The following is a 19,788-nucleotide window of genomic DNA, read 5'->3' as shown; positions in this document are numbered from 1 at the left end:
TCTTTTCCACCCAACCTTAATTGCACCATGAGATCTCATGGATCCTAGTCATACCCTCGAGGAAGAGAACTCATTGCAACCAAGATTTTGGATGATATCTTCAGAGTTGTTTCTAATGCATTATGAAATATTTTCTCTAAATTATATTTGAATCACAACAAAAAGAACCATATTAAGAATGTAAAGGAAGAGTAACATATCTTTTGTTGAGCTATCCCTTATGCATAATCACCATCTTCAAAATCCTAGATCCATCTCTCCTATTCCTCCCCTTGAATGTTAGACAGTCAACAAAGCTAAGTACTAGAAAGATTTTCTCCCTCTTTGTACTCTATTTTACTAACTAATGTTGGCAAACCCAAATGCTATGACAAATCTGTGCACATGGATACAAAGATTCACTAGGAGTCTACAATGATAGAAGAATGAACTCCTTGCTGAAAAATCAGACTTGGGATTTATGCGCATTGCCTGTAGGTAAAGGGGTTGTATAGAATAAATGAGCTTATAGATTGAAAGAAGAAGATGGACGTAAGAAAATATTTAAAGTTAGGTTAGTTGTAAAATGATTTGCACATAAAAAGGGCATTGATTTTGATAAGATATTTTCTCCTATTTTTAAAATGACTTTCTCGTAGTGTTCTAAGTATTGTGGCTACTAAAAATTTTCATTTAGAGTAGCTAGATGTTAAAGAAACCTTTCTTCATGGAAATTTGGATGAAGAGATATATATGAAACAACCATAGTGATTTGAGGTTAAAGGTAAGGATAATTTAGTGTGTAAATTCACAAAAAGTTTATATGACTTGAAGCAAGCACCTCGATGATGGTATGTGAAATTTGATGGTTTTATGCATGAGCATTGATACGGTAGGTGTCATTCAAATTATTGTGTTTATTTTAAGAGGTTAAATGATGAAATCTAAATTATTTTATGTTTATATGTGTATGATATGCTTGTAGATGGAGCTAACATAGATAACATTAAGGGGCTAAAAGAACAATTAGAACATTCATTTGCTATGAAGGATTTGGGAAAACGAAAATAATTCTTGGTATAAAAATTTGTAGAGAGAGGAAGAACAAAAAATTGATGTTATTTTAGGTTGACTATATTGAGGTGTTGCAACATTTCTCTATGGAGAATGCAAAAGCTATCAGCACCCCTTTACCTGGTCATTTGAAGTTGACTAAGGAGATGTATCTAAGGACATTGGAAGAGGAGAATAAGATGTCTAAGGTACCTTATGCTTAAATTATAGAAAGCTTAATGTATGCTATGGTATGTACTAGGCCAGTTATTGCACATGTAGTGGGAGCTTTTAGCAAGTATATGAGTCATCTAAAGATTGAACACTGGAATGCACTTAAATGGATTCTCAAATATTTGAGAGAAACATCCAGTAAGTGTTTACATTTTGGGGGCTCTACTACTAATTTACAAGGCTATGTTGACTCATATTTGACATGGGATATTGGGGTACTACAGGTTATGTATTTACAATTGGTGGGACAACAGTGAGTTGGATTTCTTGTTTGCTGAAGGTTAATTCTTTATCCATTATAGAGGTAGAGCATGTTGTTGCTATAGAGGTGGCCAAGGAGATGATATGGCTTTAGTTATTCATGAAAGAATTGGGACTCCCACAGAGGGATAATTATTTTTTTACAAATATCTAGAGTATCATTTATCTTGCCAAGAACTCTGCTCTACATTTAAAGACAAAACACATATAGTTGTGGTACCATTTTATTTGGTCAGTTTTGGATGATGGAAAGTTAAAGCTAGAGAAGATACATTGAGATGATAATCCAACATAATGTTTACAAAAGAAGACACAAGGGAGAAGTTGAACTCTTCAACTTTGATTGGTCTTTTAGACTTAACAGAATAAAAGAACAACAAAGTCTAGGGTGGTTTAATATTCCAATGGGAGCTACAAGTTTAGCAGTGCTATGATCAATCTCGAAGTGGGAGATTATTGTTGTGGATTATGATTAGTCTCCAAGTGGGAGATTGTTGCAATGTGGAGCCTAATTAGACTTGGAGGTTTATTCGGCACAATTTCCCCTAGATTATTTCTATGGGGCATTTGGGTGTAACGCCCCCAAGATGAGCTCAAAGGGAAACACTCCTTGTTGGGTCCTAGGGTGGGGTCGATGAGAAGCAAAGGTTTTCAAGAGTAGCGTCCCCAAAGCCAAAAATGAATCTACTATTATAAAAGGCATCAAATTCTATTGTTCTTTTGGATGACTTATTCTAAACCTAATTTTAGAAGCATAAAAGCTTGTATAAAATGGCTTAGGGTTAGGGATTTCATTATGTATGATTCAATATTATAGCTTTTTGCGACAATATTGAGCAATAAGGGATTGCAGATTGTAATCACTGAATAATAATATTGGACTTATTGTTGGTGGACATAGCCCATGGATTGGGTGAACCGCATTAAATCCTTGTGTCTTGTGTTCTCTTCTATGAATTTCTTTTTTTAATATTGGCTATATTTGAATGTAACTGTTATTTTTGTTCATGGTTATTCCTAACACAATTCGGTCTTTATGATCATTGGGGGCATAGATGTTACAACTATCGAATTCTCTGCCATCCTTTTGGCATTTAATCCATACAACCTTGTTGCATGGTGATCTCCCCAATCTTAAGTGATGCAACTCCTATTACATCCTACTAAGATTATTGCACCTCCTTTACCAACAACTTTTACTTCTTGTAACACCAGTACATCTATTTTCTTATTAGATAATAATAACCTTTTAGCAATATATTTCCTATCTAAGGACTCTAACCCTCTTACATTCCATGCAATTATATTAAGCTCCATCATGATACAACTTTATTTATTTGTCTACTCTATTGGCATTTCTAATTGGAATCAAGGCCTTTGGAATGAAATTCCATAAAAATGGAGGAATATCTCCCACAATAATCTATCTAGGGAAAGAAGGGGAAACAACTTCATCAAAGTTAGCTTTTGGATTCTAGGGTAGGGCACGAAACATGCTTAGACCAATCTTCCAGTATTGTCTTTTAACTACTTCTTGTTGGTGAAGGTGATTGTTAAACAAGATTATAAGCAAGCCTTTTTGAAGTACGTAGATGAGAGTAAAATGAAATAGAAATTAAGTTTTCAATACATTGTGAACCCAATCATTCATATATTTCCTCCAAGGAATACTATCTAAACTATTTGTTACTAAGAATATTGTAGAACTCTTAAGCCTACTTTTCTCAAAATTTCAATTGCTATAGCCATTTGTACATTGGGCTTTATAACAAATGGGTTGGTATTAGGAATATTAACTCCCTCTTCTACCTGGAGCTAAGGTGATCCAGACGGATTTGCTTGAAGAAGCACACAACATTAGGGAGGGATGGAATGCCTTCAACTACTTCTCCAAAACTTTTCGTGTTGATGATGTTCTTCCTTACCCTTTCCTCGAAAAAGCCATTAAGCTGAACTACAGTAAGGTTGATTGCAATTAATGCGTCAGAGGACCTTCTATCAGTGGAAGGTCTCCTCAATGGGCATGCCCTAGTTACAAAAATCAATGGAAAAAAAGCTTTACAAAATAATCATTACAAAGGCTATACAAATTTAAATATTTTATAGTAAAAAATTACTATTATTTAATAGAAATATTTAAAATATTATTTTTAGTAAACTTACTAATTTTATTATTGTTAAAATTACTTTTACAAATTAATTTTTTTTAATAGTAAATTAATGTAAGGAAGCAAAGGTGCGCGGAATTGCTTCCTACGCTAATCTTTGAGAGGACGATTATGCAAATCAAAGTAACTATTGCAAAGATCTCAAGAAATGCATAATAACATAATCAAAATAACAAAGAACACACAACACAGTGATTACCATGGGGAAACCCTTCCAGGAGAAAAACCCCACCCTCCAAAACTCGCACAATGTATTATCAAACCAAGATGATTACAATGCACTTGCAATGCAAGTTCTTACAGGAGCGCATCACCACAACTCGAACTTGGAGGGACTCCTTCTAGCACTAGTCTTGCAAACTAAACTCAATTACACAAACACCTCCCCAAGCCCTCCTTTTATAGTGATTTTACAACCTGGAAACCACTTAGGGCCCGTTTGGTTGCAAGCGTAGGAATTGAGAATTAGAATAGAAAATTTGAATGAGAATGGAGAATGAAGAATAGGAACGGAAAACTGCAATCCAATCTTGTTTATCCCTTGTTTGGTTATGCAAGCTTAAATTGGAATAGGGTTAACTTGCAATCGGTGCCATTGAAAAATCGCTGAAATATTTGAAAATATTTTTGAAGATGCAATAGGCGCCATTTGAAAATCGTTTAAATATTTGAAAATGTTGAAAACAGAGTTCCAGCGTTCACCCCGGGTCAAAGTGGATTTGAAAATTTAATCAAATTTGAGAAAGTTAAAATGAATGTAAGAATAGCAATTCTAATTACAAGTATTATTTGGAATGGACAAAAGCTCATTTTGGAGCTAAAATGAGATTACGTTTTCCTATTCCCTATTCCTATTCCACGCACCAAACAAAAAATACAAATCATATTCTAATTTCCTATTCCTATTCCAGTTGTATTCCAGCAACCAAACGGGCCCTTAAGGTTTTACAAAAGCATGAGCAAAACTATCATGCCACATGTTACCCATTTTTGACAACAACCAGGTTAAAAATAGTAATCATGTCCACAATTTTGTCTCTTAGTCTAGACTCCCATAAAAGTCACAAAATGAGTCATCAAGGCTCTAAAAATAGCCTACCTATATTCTACTAAGGACAAGACTCATTTAACAACTCACTAACCACTTTCCAATGCATAAACAAGTGGAAAACTCCCACAAACTAATTTTGGAATTTTCCAAAAAAAGATTGCAAGGTTGAGACACATGTTTCTCAACAATTAATATATTCTAAATTAATTAATTAATTATTAATAAAACCACAAAAATTAAAAATTAAAAATTCCCAAAAATAAAGCATGTCAGTTTTTTGAAAACTTCCATGGAACGATTCTTCTAAAAAAAGTGGAGGTGAACGAAGGACCAAAATGGGTGCTTAAAAGCTTGCGCGTACAAATCAGTTTTCAATGGAAGGGACGCAACCCTTCTCTTAAGACCAGCAATTCTTATTTATATATCGTCAAATTTCTTCCTTGACAAATAATTGCATCGATCTATTCATCTTCTTGAAGAAGTGATAATAAATTTGCATTACTCCATTCTTTGAAAAGATCCTTATCGGAAAGAAATTTGGTGCAGAGTATCACGCTTAGGTATGAAACCCCCATCAATTGTGACCTCAGATTTACAATCCCTTGAATAAAATAATATTTTGAAAATGCTTTATTAGGTTTTTAATTTGATACGGAACTGTTAAATTTTGTGTAGTATCTGTTATTTGTTATCTTTTATCTTGAAAATTATAATTGCTTTGACTGGATTTTGTAGGAGTTGGAGAAATATGGCCAAGGGAAAAGGATCCAAAGCAAAGGGCAGTAAGAAGCAGGTAACATCTCAACCTTTAGACAATTGAAACAAATGCATGCAAATGATTACATGCTAACTAAGAAAGATGATTGTATCAGCAAATTTGCAGAGCTTCAGCCAACAAACACCAGTAACAGTAAATGTAAAAGATGACAGAGAAGCAAGCAACAGTGACAAGGTGACAAGTTTGAATGAGGGGTTAGTGAATACAATTACCAATGACAGAAAAGGGCTGCAAGATGAGCAGAATGCAACAAGAGTTTTGAGCCTGAATCATGAAAAAGAGTGCATTCAATTAAGGCAGGAAAAAGTAAAATTAGAAGAGGAGTTGAAAGAGCTGAATAATAGGAATGAAGAATTGCATGCCAAAATCATTGAAAATGGTGGCCTCTGGGATACTTGTAAGGCGAAGTTAGAGAGTAGAATAATAGATATGCAGAAAAAGCTTAATGAAACAAAGATTTTGGCCCACAATAATCAAGTCTCATGCAATGAGATGAGTAGAGAGAAAAGTGAGTTGGAAAATAAGTTTAATCAATCCATCAATGAAGCTAGACAACTAGAAGAAAAATTAGCAGAAGAAAGGCACTTGTGGAATATAGGTAAGAGAGAATTTGAAGCTGCACTTGCGAAATTGCAAAATGAGCTTAATGAAGTGAGAATGTCAAGCCAGAAGCATGAAGATTTGTGTTCTCAATCAGAAAAAGGTAAAAATGAGTTGGAATGTGATTTGAAGCCATCCATAGATGAAGCTAGACAGTTAAAGGAAAAGATAGCTGAAGAAAGGCACTTGTCGGATACTTGTAAAGGAGAACTTGAAGTTACAATTGCAAAACTGCAAAATGAGCTCAACGAAGAGAGAATGTTGACTCAGAAAAATGAAGATTTGTGGAGTTATTCAGAAGAAGAAAAAAATGAGGTGAAAAAGATTCTTATAATGGTAGAAAATGAACTTGATGAAACAAAGATTCTGAGAAGGAAAGACCAAGAGCTATGTAATGTGCTAAGAGAGGGAAAAAACGAGCTGGAAAAGACACTGCTAATGTTACAAAATGAACTTGGTGAAACAAAGATTTTGAGAGGGAAAGAACAAGAGCTGTGTAATGTGCTGAATGAGGAAAAAAATGAGTTGGAAAAGGGTCTTGTAGCGCTACAAAATGAACTTGGTGAAACAAAGATTTTGAGAGAGAAAGACCAAGAGCTGTGTAATTTGCTAAGAGAGGAAAACAATCGGTTAGAAACTAGGTTAAAACAGTGCAATGACATGATTGGAGAATTAAATACAAAAATCAAAGAAGACGAGCTACTGTGGGTCAGTAATAAGGAGGATTTAGAAAGCATAGTTGTAGATCTGCAGTATGAGAAAGAGATAATGATCAAGGAATATAAAGCTCTGTGCATCCATTCAACAGAAGAAAAAGAAGATTTGGAAGACAAACTGAGAGAATGCAACAATAAGAATAAGGAATTGCATGCCCAGATGAGAGAAGATTGCCTCTTGTGGGAAGCTTGTAGGGCAAAATTTGAAGACTCTATTGCAGGGTTGCAAAATAAGCTTGATTCAATGACTAATGAAGGAAGAATTTTGAGGCAAGAATATGTACAGTTGTACGTTGAATGTGAATTTTTCAAGGCACAGTTGGGAGATTATAATGGCACACTAAGTTCCATGGAAGATGAAACATGGAGTCTAATGTCTCTCTCAGAGAGCAATACAAAGACAGTGGAAGCCCTGCAAACTCAAGTGGAATCGATCACCAATGATCAAACACATTTGAGAAAGAAATATGAAGAACTGACAACTGAAAATGAATCTCTGAAGTTGAAATTGGAAAATTATGATCATAGCTTCGATTTAGCAGAAAATGAAAGGAACTCACTTAGATCTACGTTAGCAAGCAGGGAGAACGCTTTGATTCAAGAAAATGGCTCATTGAAACAAGAAGTCCATGAGCTTCACAACAAATTGGGTATGTTGGCTAATGATTACAAAAGGGTTTCCATTAATGATATGCTCGATTCAGCAACAGGGGAGACACAGTTACTCACATCTTTATCAAAAACCAGTGATAAAGTAATGGAAGATCTGGTTACAGAGAACAGAACAGCGAAACAGGAAGCCCTTCAAGTTGATAAAGAAAACCAGGCTTTGGTTCAAAAAAATTATTCGTTAAAACAGCAAGTCTATGAGCTTCAAAACAAGTTGGGTATGGGGACTAATGATTACAAAAGCATTTCCGCTGATGACATGCCTCATTCAGCGACAGTGGAGAGGCAGATACTCACATCTCTTTCAGAAACTAGTGATAAAGTGATGGAAGATTTGCTTATGGAGAATAGAATAGTGAAACAGGAAGCCATTAAACTTGATCGAGAAAACCAACTATTGCAAAAGGACATATTTGCGAAAAATTCATTACTTCACACAAAAGATGGAAAAATTACAGAGATGAATGCAAAAATGATTGAGCTCAAGAATGTAATTGATGTCTTCGAAGAAATTGGAAGAAAACATACCAAATTACACAAGGAATCTGGAGATCTTGTAAGGGAAAAGCAAATGAAGAGAAGAGAAAGCGAGGAGAAAAGGAAGGAGGGCAGTTGGAGGGTTTCAAATCAAAACCAAAGGCCCTTTATTGGTAATTTGACATCTTGCATTCTTCCAGATATTAACAAGTCTCCTCTAAGAAAATGTTTGCCTACTGGCGCAAAATGTATCGTTCTTCCTCCAGATGCTCTACTTCGTGGGTGTCCTTATGGCTGGTTTGGTGGGATGGTATAAATAACCACCCTTTCTGCCTACTCTGTGAGAAACGTAACATTATGTTTTCTATTATCTAGATTCTAACTCATCCTTACAGTTTTGTGAGTTCTGATTGATGTATACTATAAAAATTCCTTCACTGCAATACATTGCAATGTTCTGAAGTTCATTTTAAATTTTGTTTATGAGATATCATATTCATAATTGCGTACAGTTTTAAGGTTGTTGAATTCTGATTGTATACTCAAAATAGTGTACAAATTTTACATACTTACGCATAAGGTGGATGTTTTGACATCAAATTTGGATCAAATCGTGCATTTTTATTATAGAATTATCAAGGAAGCATATCAAGGTACCTAACCCTAGATTTTGTTGAAAAAATGGAGAAAGTCAAAGCAAGGTTATATCACAAAGCATAAGCCATAATTTTCTTCCTATTATGTAATTTGCATCTTATGATGAAAATAAATTGACCAAATGAAGAGAACCAAAAAAACTGAAGCGGAACAATTGTACAAAGAACCTCAATGAGAGATAGCCATGAAACTTTGCAACTGAAAGGGGAATAATTTTCCAGAGCAAATCAATGGCAGACAGCCATAAAACTCTGCTCTTCAGTTTTGTGTAGTCAAATATGCATTTCTTAAAAGAGATAACAACACTTGAACTACGAAGTAATCCATGTGATTCTCACCTTTCTCCCTATCATAATTATGGTAAGTGAGCTGAATAGAAGGCTGAGCTTGCCCTCTAATTTTTGCTTCCTTCGATGAAACATTGTCAAATCCAATTCCCCATCCCCCCACACCCCCTCCCCCAACCCTGTTTTTATAAAACCAAATTAGAATAAATGATCTATTACATTTTATAAAGGAACTCTCATTCTCAGAAAAAAAATACATCAAATCAGACATTTTCCTTGTAGGAATGAGGGACACAAAGTCAAGAACATCGTCTCCTAAGGTAATATGCTAAGGGGGGCATTGTTGGACTAACTGCAAATGACATGGCTTAACCGCCTCCTATGTTCTATAAGTCTAGTGGTTGTACTGGGCATTAATATGTCAACAACTCTAGCTTGTAACAGTTAAATGATGCCAACTGATGACTTTTCAATTTCACAATAAATGTAATTTGGAGATTGAATGAGATTTTCATTATTGTTTTAAAAAATTATCGATTCAAGATCTAGGCTTCGGATTGGGTTTGTAAGAAAATACAAACCAAATGCATGTACGTGCACATGCACAAACACACATAATGGTTGAAAATGCAGAAAAAGACAAAAGATTCTCAACAATAAAGATTCTCCATATCTGTTTATCTTGAAGGATATTGTTGAAAGGTCTCAGTTTTCTAATGCCCAAACCACCAATTTTTTAGGTAAGGAAGATATTATCCCAGGAAATGAAAGGGAATCTCTTATGGTCTTCAAAACCATACCATACAAAATTCCTTTGGATCTTCTCCATAAGGTCAACATCTTTACTTGATATCCCAAAGAGGCTCTACACATAGGTAGGAAGAAGATTTTTGTTGGTGAACAGATTGTCCTTCAACTATTTAGCAAATTCACTCTATGCCCAGGGTATAGAAATTACAAAATGTCCACAATAGTTGAGAAAATCTCATGTTATTCGATCTTCTCTCTAAATTTTAAAGGTATAGCTCCCTTTATGAAATTCACAATGAATTCAAAATTGTCTTTGCACTTTAACCAGAAAGCACGTAAGGATCTCTCACTTACTCTTCGATAGTGAGGTAAGAATCAATACAAACAACAAAGATAAATATCCATCGAACCATACTTCCACAAAACATCTACTTCAAAGGAATGAATAACACCATGAATTGATCTCAATCATTCAAACACCTTAATTGAAATGAACTTACAATAAGAATAGCAATCAAATATCTCAAACCAATAAACCAGAGTTCACAAAGTAACAATGGTCTAAACACTTTGAACACCAAGTTTCCAAGTTGAATTCAAGATGATATATATATATATATATATATATATATATATATATATATATATATATATATATATATGTTAAACCTTCTTCATGCACATAGTCATTCAAAAGAAAAACATCCATATACTATTCTTTGATTACTGTATAAAAGTATCTACGTATTAGAGTTTCTAGCTATCTCCTTCTAAAATTAATTAGTTCAATGCCCCAGCATTTATACTTCCATTACAAAATTTGAAAGGCCTCCATCAAAACCCAACCATTTTGGTTAAAACAAGAAACAGTTATGAACAAGAAAGAAGTTATAAAATAGGTGTCAAAATGTAACTAAACAACTATCTTGTTCAAGTCTCACCACCAATCTTCTCTTCCTCGCCCACGGTTTGATACACCAACTTCCAGCTCCAAAAAGTGTTCATGAGCTCCTGCATCACATGGGAATGTGGATTTTTTAGGCTCAGCAATCTGGCCCTACACACATCCTTCTACCATTAGAACTCCTTTATCTTCAAGCTTTGATGCCGCATGTGGTCTTTGTTGAGATGTAACATCAACTCAATGTTTGCCAACGCAATGAAGTCATTAGCACTGGGCAATTCATTATCCCTAATATGTTTAACAGCTTCATTGAAGTTCTTAGTTAGTGTCTTAGAATCCATATTCCCTTCGTCAAACTATAGGATTCCCATAGGATTTACTACTTTCATATCTTTCAGGAGTTCTTCGTGCATTCCAGTGACTTTGTACTCGATGCCCTACACTTCTTTAATCATCTCCTTATAAACTGACTCCTTCTAACTCATGTTTTTCATGATAAACAACATGTAGGGATCTAAATTTTTCATAGGGTTCTCATTCAGAAACTTGAGCACCCCAAACCTCTCTACTTTAGTTACATGAAAAACAATCATCTGACACTAGCTTTGCTCTACTTCCCACCTGGGAATCAAAGTTTGAATCTCTCCTAGTTGTGATTCCCCTTCAACATATAGATTCATGAATTCCAAAATAAACTTATTACCTTATTTAATGATGATTTTCGCCCAATCCTTCATGGCATCTGCTAGCAGCTTTCCTCTTTGCATTTGCTTCATCAATTTTTGACTTCCAAAAGAATTTGAATCAAAAGCTTTGGGAGCTTGAACAACTAGTAATGCACCGAGATTCATCAAAGAATCAATATATGCGGCCATAGTCATTACCATGCCCTTAAGCTCCTTTTTCTCTTTGCTATCCTTCTTAGATTGAGTTAGCATGTGGTCAACAGAGAATTTGAAGAAGTGATTACCAGTGCTTCGTGGTCCCTAACTCAACCGAGGTAACTTTGAAACCTTCATCATCAATATCATCAGACTCCATTTTCTACTTGTATGTGGCTATTTTAGCAGTTATCTTCCCAGTCATTGGGTCCTTGGTTAGGTGGGCATCTTTCTTCAACTTCTTAACCTTTGAACCCTATGAAACTTATTTAGTTACAATGTCCTTCACAGGTGATGTAACTGGTTGTAGACTTCTTTTCTTGTTGATTGTGCTAGATAGCCTGGCAGGGATAGCAGGACCTACAAAAATTTCCTGAGGGTCTCTAGTGGGAGTCATAAACTTTGGTTGATTCACCTTAGGAGCCTCAATGATCTATACATCACCATTTGCACCATCTAAGAAATTGAGACCATCAGTTGAATCCTGCCCCTGAGATGACATCTTCTTTGTTTGAACTTTGTGTTGCTTAAGGGCCTTTGATTTAGCTTGGGACCTAGTCCTCAAAGTCATGCTTTGCATATGGATGGGCATCCTCCTTTTTTTACCTTGAACTAATTCACTAGCTGCAATAGGAGAGGAAAGTGGAATGTTAGAAGATGATGGGTCAAAAAAGGAAACCACCCCTAAAGAGGGTTCATTGACAACTTTCTTGCTATGCTTCCTTAGCCAGTCATCTGTGTAAGTAAATATAAATCTAGCTCTTAGATTTATATCCTCCTCGTCATCTTGGTTCCAATCTACTACCAATGACTTCAATTCATGAGATTCTTCCCAGCTTGGTTCAACTATATCTAAGCCATCCTCAATAACCCCCTCTATTTTGAACTTAAACCTTAGAGAATTGATTTTCTATAATGTTAACCTTGAATGATCTCTCCTTAAAACCTCCTCCTTATCATTACAATCTTTCCATAAATCCTCTAACTGTGGGGTTGTTGATGAGTGGCCTACAAGCCCAAGAATTTGAACTACATATCCCTTACTATCAAAGTTTCTTCTATTACGATAGGAACCAAAATTGAATCCAAGTAAATTGCTTCCAATAAAAGAGATGTTAGTCATACTATTATAGACTAGAGAACCCAACTTAATCGGGAAGGTTGTCTCCCAATCCTCTTGTGGTAGATTATCCTTAGCAACAGAGAATAGTTTCTTGCAAATCTTAGCTATGACAAAGCAATCTAGAGCATATCGAGGAATTTTTATAGGTTCCTCTTTGAATCTGCCTATTCTTAAGTAAGTGAACTTGGGAAACTGTATAAAATAACTTCCATATTGTTAAACTAACCTTTGAGCTTCAGGAGACAACCTAGGCATTGGTGTTTTCTTCAAAGCTATGTGCACATTTTCAATCAACACATCATGAACCTTCCTAAAGTTCTCCAACACTTTATCCTTTTGTAGCAGAGGGCAATATTGGTACACCATTATTTCTTCACTTTAGACTCCATGAGGAAGAGGGGTAAGTTCACAAACACAGGCAATACAATAAGTCAAGTAGGAAGCCATATAGAAATTTTCCCTGGACTCCTTGGCATGCTTAAGTTGTGTCCTTAGTGAAATAGCAATAATCTCCACCCAATACATCCACCGTTCTCCCTTCAAAATAATTTCTATATATCTGTACATCCATTCCTCAAAGAGGAGAACATCGGTAGAACCTTTGACTCTATCCAATAACACCACAAGGTCGTAGATTTGAGGTTTAATGTGATCTTTGGTGATAACTTTGGGTAGCCTAGAACCTCCACCATACATGATCTTAGTTCATTTCCTAGCTAGGGTATTGCAAAATTGGTTTGGAGTTTCTTGATATTTGGCCTAGGCTTGAACAAGGGAGAATGTAGCAAAAGTACCCTCAGGTAGATGCAATAGTGTCTCTTGAAATTGAGATTACCGTTTCACCATCTTTGTTTACAATACATTTAATCCTAACATCATAGTGGTCAATACACATTTGGAGCAACTCAGGACTCAAAAGAGATGGAGGAAAAGCTGTAGCTTCAAGTAGTCCACTGGTTAGAACCTCCATGCACCCTTTCAAATCATCAGTATACTCAAGGAAATTTTCTTGCAAATTGTCTACCTTTTCACCATCTAAATTTGTATCACTTATGACAAGATTTCTACATTCCAGACTCAAAACATTGCCAAAGAAATGCAAAACATACTTAATCCTTAAATCAAAATAGCAGGGCTTCAAATTGATCTTCTTGAAAAACAGAGAGATTGCAAAACAAAAACAAGGATTTCAATGTTTCTCACATATAATTTGCTAAAAGAAATGATTTTCCCTTCCTTCCTTAATAGTTTCTTCTCCAAACTTCCAACTCTTCACCCAATAAAAAAAAAAAAAAGCCAAGCTCATTTTAAGAAGGAAAAGCACTTATATGTGGAAGTACAGGTTCATTATAGGGCATTAATGACAAATCACTCCTTGTTAAAGATTGCATGTTCAAAAGCCTTATGATATGACCATCTCATTTAATAATTCCCCTTTTCGGCTATACCAATAATGATTAGCTTTATTGCAACATCCAATCTCTTTTCCAGTAGTAGATTTTCCACTTTTTCTCATAATGATGATTTTGCATTGGGAATAAAAATGTCCTTTAAATCATCACTCTCTAACACAACCATCAATTCCTTGCAAAATGATGGTGCACCATACACCATAATCTGATTTCACCAAGACAAGTCTATCGTTGGATGGCTTTGAACTACTTTAAACTGAGGTTCAAAGTGGTTTGAAAGTGATTTAGAAGAACACTCTACTAGATGGGTGCACACTTCTTGCAAGAAAACTCATTAGTGAAAAACCTTTGGTTGAATTACTTTGAACTATTTTGAACCGAGGTTCAAAGTGGTTCAAAAGAAGGGACTATGATAGTAAGCTTTTGGGATTTGTACAAAACTTTGGATGACGATGAATACGCGTAGTGATGAATGAAAGACTTCGAAAATCCAAGGAAAGAGTTTTAAAATATGGTGACTCGTGAACAACTAACAATTTTAGAGGATGGATTTGATCAACTGAATTTTTTCTAGTTGGCTAAGGGTGATACCCTTCTAGCTAACCAATTTCTTGTTAAATCTATCAAGGAGACTATTCCAAGAAGAATAAGGGGGTTTGAGGTCAGTAGGAAGACCCAATTATATAGATGGGAGATTACTAATGCCACAACCTAGAATGGCTGCCATCTTCCTCTCTCTTTTAGCTTGGGTGTTGATGAAGAAGACAAAACTCTTGTTCATATTAATAAGTTGCCTCATTCCCTTAGTGTAAGAGCTCAAAACCTTTTTAACAACCCTAGCTTTAGTTATAGTGGATTTACCCACCATAATGGTGTTATCGATGAATTTTTGATGAGAGAAAACCAGGGATCCAAAAGAAGGTTTAATCCCTTTCAAAACACCTAAATTTCTATTAGCTAAAATTAGCCTTCCTAGAAACTCAACCAAGATGATGAAAGAGGATGAGCGATAAGGGGTCCCCTTGCCTTAAACCCCTCAAGTGTTTGAAGAATTTTGAAGGAGATCCATTGACCAAGACAACAAGAGACAGAGTAGAAATCATTTGGTTGATAAGATTACAAAACTTGGCATCAAAACCAAAGGCTTTAAGAACCTTAATGAGGAAAGACTAGTCAATATGATTATAAGCCTTGAATAGGTCAAGCTTGAGTAGAAAACCTTCTCACTTACCCTCTTCCAAAGAATGAATGAATTCATGAATAATTATGATAGAATCGAGGATTTGTCTACCTAGAACAAAGCCAAATTGTTGAGGAGCAATGATAATAGGGAGAATCTTGATAATCCTATTAGTCAGGACTTTAGAAATAATCTTGGAGAAAGAGTTACAGAGGTTGATGGGTCTGGAAAGGTCCAAAGAGTTTGCCCTCTAGAACTTTAGGAATAAGAACTAAGAAGGTAGCATTGATCTCTTTCAACAAAATTTTAGTTCTGAAAAACTCTTGGAGAACTTAAATTTTAACATCCTTTGAACCACTTTCCATTACATTTGGAAGAAGAAAGTGGGAAACCATTTGGTCTCGAGGCTTTTTCTATAGGGAGGGAGAACACCACTTGCTTGATTTCCATTGGATTAGGGATATCTCCAATCAATTGAGTTGTGTTTTAGCTAGACCAGAGATGAGATGGTGGAAATAATGTCTTGTTGTTCTTCTCCCAAAAAATTGAGGTCTCTAGACAAGAGAGAAGAGAAGAAGGAGATGACCTTAGAAGCGATGTATTTTTCTTCCTCTAAAACATCAGCCCCCCTTTTGATTATGTTAATTATATTGTGGGCTTTATGTTTTAAAGTAGAGATATGGATGAATATGGTGTTTTGATCTCCCTCTTTAAGCTAGAGAACTCTCAATCTCTATTTCTAGAATGCTTCCTCTTGCCTAATAATATTGTCAAGCTTGATGAGAATAGCTTTTTCCTTCTCTAGTCAATCATTATTATAACCCTCCTTCTAAATGACATCTTGAATGATGCTAAAGTCATCTGAGATCTTATCTTTGGATTGGAAGATGTTTCCAAAGTCTAACTTATTCCACTTCTTGATTTTTTTTTAATGTGCCTTAGCTTCTTGGCCACCTAGAACATAATAGTAGCCTCACTATGAATATTCTACCACTCTGAGATGTGATTGGTGAGATTTGGGTGAGATGTCCACATTTTTATTGAATTTGAAGGGGAAATTACATTTAATGGAGAGGACCAAACCTCCATGTTTCTCATCTTCCCTGAGAGGAGTGTTAAAGTCACCCATAATGATGCATTTCCCCCTTGGAATCTGGATAAAGTATTTCTAATATTGATCCAATAGTTCCTCATATTGTTCTTTGAGTTAGGAGCATACACATTAATTAGATACCAGCTCTCAATATCTTTGATATTTAGAACTTGAATGAGTAAAATGTTACCTTCATCACGTAAGACTTGAGGCTTGAAAATATTAGAGTTGCAAAGGGTAAGCAAACCACTTGAAGCACCATCTGAGTTAGTGGCAAACCGCTCCATACTACTGTTGAAACAAATCCTCTCCACATGTTCATTTTTTATTTTAGTTTCTTGAATAAGCATAAAATATGGTCTATGATCCCTAATCATATTCCTAATCAACTCTTGTTTGTCAACTCCAATAAGCCCATGAATATTCTAGGATATGACCTTCAATTCTTCTTTGAAGAACATGCCTCTTGGATGGCCTTTTGACTTCCATCTATGAGATTCTTTCTAGTTTCCTCTTGCCTATTCTAGCTGGAACTCTTCTTTCCAGGAGTTTTAGATTTTTCTCCAACATCATATTTCGCTCTACTCCTAGTGGGAATTGGGGACACTAGAGATGGGTCTTTTCTATTCTTTTTCTTTTGAACCGTAGTCCACTCACCCTGTCTCTCATCCACACATCTCACAAAGAGATCCTCCATTTTGGATAGTTGTCTTGGCATTGAGGACCTAACCATATCCATCAATCTTGAAACCTTCCCAAGAGAAGCGATCTCTAGGATTTTGTTGATATTAGATTACTAGGAGGTAGTCTTTTTCTTTTGCATTGTGTTCCCCTACCCTTCAGAAACTTAGGTATCAAGGACTTAGATATAGCTTCATTTTCAGCATGAGTTGTGCATGAATCCTCATCCTTCCCAATAAGATGATCCACTTTATTCTTTCCTCCATAAGTATTGATGTTTGATGCTTAACAACTTCCTTGAAGGTGATATCCCCTTATTCTTCTCTAAGAGAGATGACCTTTGTGCTAACCTCTTCAGTTGCCTTCAGCTGGGCTATCACTAAATACTCCCCTTGGATATTATGTGCCTCTTTAGGATTTGCATTGCCCTTCTATTCACATGCCTTAGCTCCCTCTTTTTTATTCTTGTTTTGATCTTTCTAAATCTCCTTGGTCTTGTTCTTACCCAAAGTCTTCCTCCTAGCTTTTTCTAGGGCATTTTTTTGCCACACGCCTTGCTTTCTTGCAATGAAAGCAAGAAAAGGGGACATTTTCAAAGTCCGGCTTTTGAATATGCTTACCTAGATTGGAATGAAGATACACAACCTCAAGCATGTGTCTTCCCTCCTCAACCCCAATATAGATCTAAGCATAGGTTAATCTCATTCTAGATACTATAATGGGTTCAATGGAAAGGAGCTCCCAAAAAGTTACCTTTTGTATTGTTATCAGGGGGTGACTTATTGATGATAGAGACTAAGTAAAGGGGGAGATGTGTATTTATATGGGAAGTGATGTATAACTGATTAAGATTGATAGAGATTAAGTGTCAGAGAGACAAGAATAAGAGGGAAAATTTTGGTATAAGAAAGAGGTGAAGTAGAGAAGCATGTTAATAGTGTTATAGAGGTATCCAAACAAAGCTCTAAGTATCATCCTCCCCAAACAATTGATTGTTTGATAGAGGGATCCAAAAAGCTAAAAATAACCAACCATTTAAGTGTGTGTACAAAAGTGGGTGAAGTGTGTTCCTACATGTTAAAGAAATTAAAAGAACCTCAATTGCATACATCCACTAAAAAAATTTACACTAAAATATGCCCCCAAGAGAGAACACTTCAAGGGTTTTACATGACAATAAGAGAGAGCATGAAAGGGATCTACAAACTTTTAGGTTAGTATGATTATATGATAATTTGACAATACTATACCAAGTATAAAATTTTATCATTCCTAAAAGGAAATAGAACTATAAAACAACAAATAAAAAGCATGTAAGTGATACAAAGAAGATTCTTTGTGGGCTAGCAACATTGAGACAAAAAAATAATTGACATGTTGTTGTTTCACAAGCATCCAAGAAGACTACACAAGGGCATATTTACAAATGCTAGAAAATAAAATTTAATGACACACTTAAGGAGAGATATAAATAGAATAATATGTATAACATGTTCAACTACTTTATCACCTTACACCACCAGAGCAATAAGGGTTTTCTAAAGAAATATCTGAAAAAAAAATATAGTAAAAAACGTAATACAGGGGAAAAAGCACAAAACACACAAATACTACCATGCTAGAGAAGCCCACTTCTTGAGCATCCCTTATTACCCCCACCTCGACCACTTAATCTATAACATTAGGAAGTCACATAAGGAACAACAATAATATCCAAGAAAAGAATCTAGTGGGAAATTACTATGCTCAATACAAGGAGCAAGTATTAACTACTTGGAAAGTATGTTAGGAAAATCATGATCCATACCAATATTCTCATATTAATCATCACTATAATTTTAATTATCATTAATGTTAATAATTTCATCATTAAGAGTATCTTCTTGACCAATAAATCAATCACAATAAAATCTAAGATATGAACAAAATCATCATGTTTATCCATTTGCACATTATTATTATAATTAACTTCCTCTAAGGGCTCAAACATGGGTCGATCAAAGGAAGGAAAAGGTTAAGAAGATGATATAGTTTGAGAAGCAAGAGCATGTGCCTTGTCTTTACCTTAACAATCCTTGTGATTCTTACAAGTGTGTTAATGATGGATAGTATTATGAGACAAAGATATAGAATTAGGATCACTTGCAATAGGTTCTTAAGAGAAAATTACTACAGATTGACAGATTTTCTAAAAAGTAGGAATAGGTGGAGTAGGTAAGATAGGTGAAAAAGGAGAAAAATATTAGTGAAACTAAGGTCAAGAATCATATATGTTGTGAACTATTATATGATTGATAAATATGATCAAGATGAGTAGGTGGTTTTGAAGGGAGAGAGGGCCAAAATAAGTCCATTTTAGTAAAATATTAAGGACTAGAAGGGTGATAAAGAGAATTATTGATAGTAATAATTTCTCCATTGTAAGAAAATTAAATGCATTTCTGGATAGGCAAACTTATAACTGAGATGGAAGATATCTATGGGGTATCAAGCTTAGCTTATAATTGATCAAAACTAGGGATGACAACAAAGGTAGTATCCAAAAAATTAATATAAATTCTTAGATGGAGAGATATCTAACCTTGAGGGTGACAAAGGAACCTATTACAAGTTTGAATCTATAGTTAAGATGTGTCATAAGTATCCTTATGCAATCATTTGTTAAAAATATTATCTTCATGGATAACATTAACTATGAAAGAGGAGATGTATTGGAGGTAGCATTCTAGAAAAACCTTTTTAAAGGAAGGGGATTGGAATACAAAGTTTTTTCACATGACCACCTTGAATCATAGGATGGCTAATAGAATTTCAAGACTCAAAATAGGAGAAGG

At 35.1% G+C, this 19,788-nt stretch overlaps 1 protein-coding gene across 1 annotated transcript; it reads left to right on the top strand.

Moving 5' to 3' along the window:
* The first annotated feature begins 5,133 nt into the window (after positions 1-5,133).
* Positions 5,134-8,322, top strand: LOC149536035 (uncharacterized). The gene is made up of 3 exons (XM_089804724.1): positions 5,134-5,306; positions 5,482-5,539; positions 5,630-8,322. The coding sequence occupies exons 2-3, from the start codon at positions 5,495-5,497 to the stop codon at positions 8,300-8,302; spliced, it is 2,718 nt and encodes a 905-aa protein (XP_089660850.1). The 5' UTR covers positions 5,134-5,306; positions 5,482-5,494; the 3' UTR covers positions 8,303-8,322.
* Positions 8,323-19,788: the final 11,466 nt, after the last annotated feature.

The sequence above is a fragment of the Cupressus sempervirens genome, chromosome 10, assembly GCF_028749045.1.
Source record: "Cupressus sempervirens isolate cs-2001-9-10 chromosome 10, ASM2874904v1, whole genome shotgun sequence".
Classification (NCBI taxonomy): domain Eukaryota; kingdom Viridiplantae; phylum Streptophyta; class Pinopsida; order Cupressales; family Cupressaceae; genus Cupressus; species Cupressus sempervirens.
This window is presented reverse-complemented; position numbering and strand designations above follow the sequence as displayed.

Coding starts and splice junctions, on each gene's coding strand:
- LOC149536035 (XM_089804724.1), top strand. CDS start 5,495: ATGGCCAAGGGAAAAGGATCCAAAGCAAAGGGCAGTAAGAAGCAG. Junction 5,540..5,629: donor CAAAGGGCAGTAAGAAGCAG/GTAACATCTCAA, acceptor GCAAATTTGCAG/AGCTTCAGCCAACAAACACC.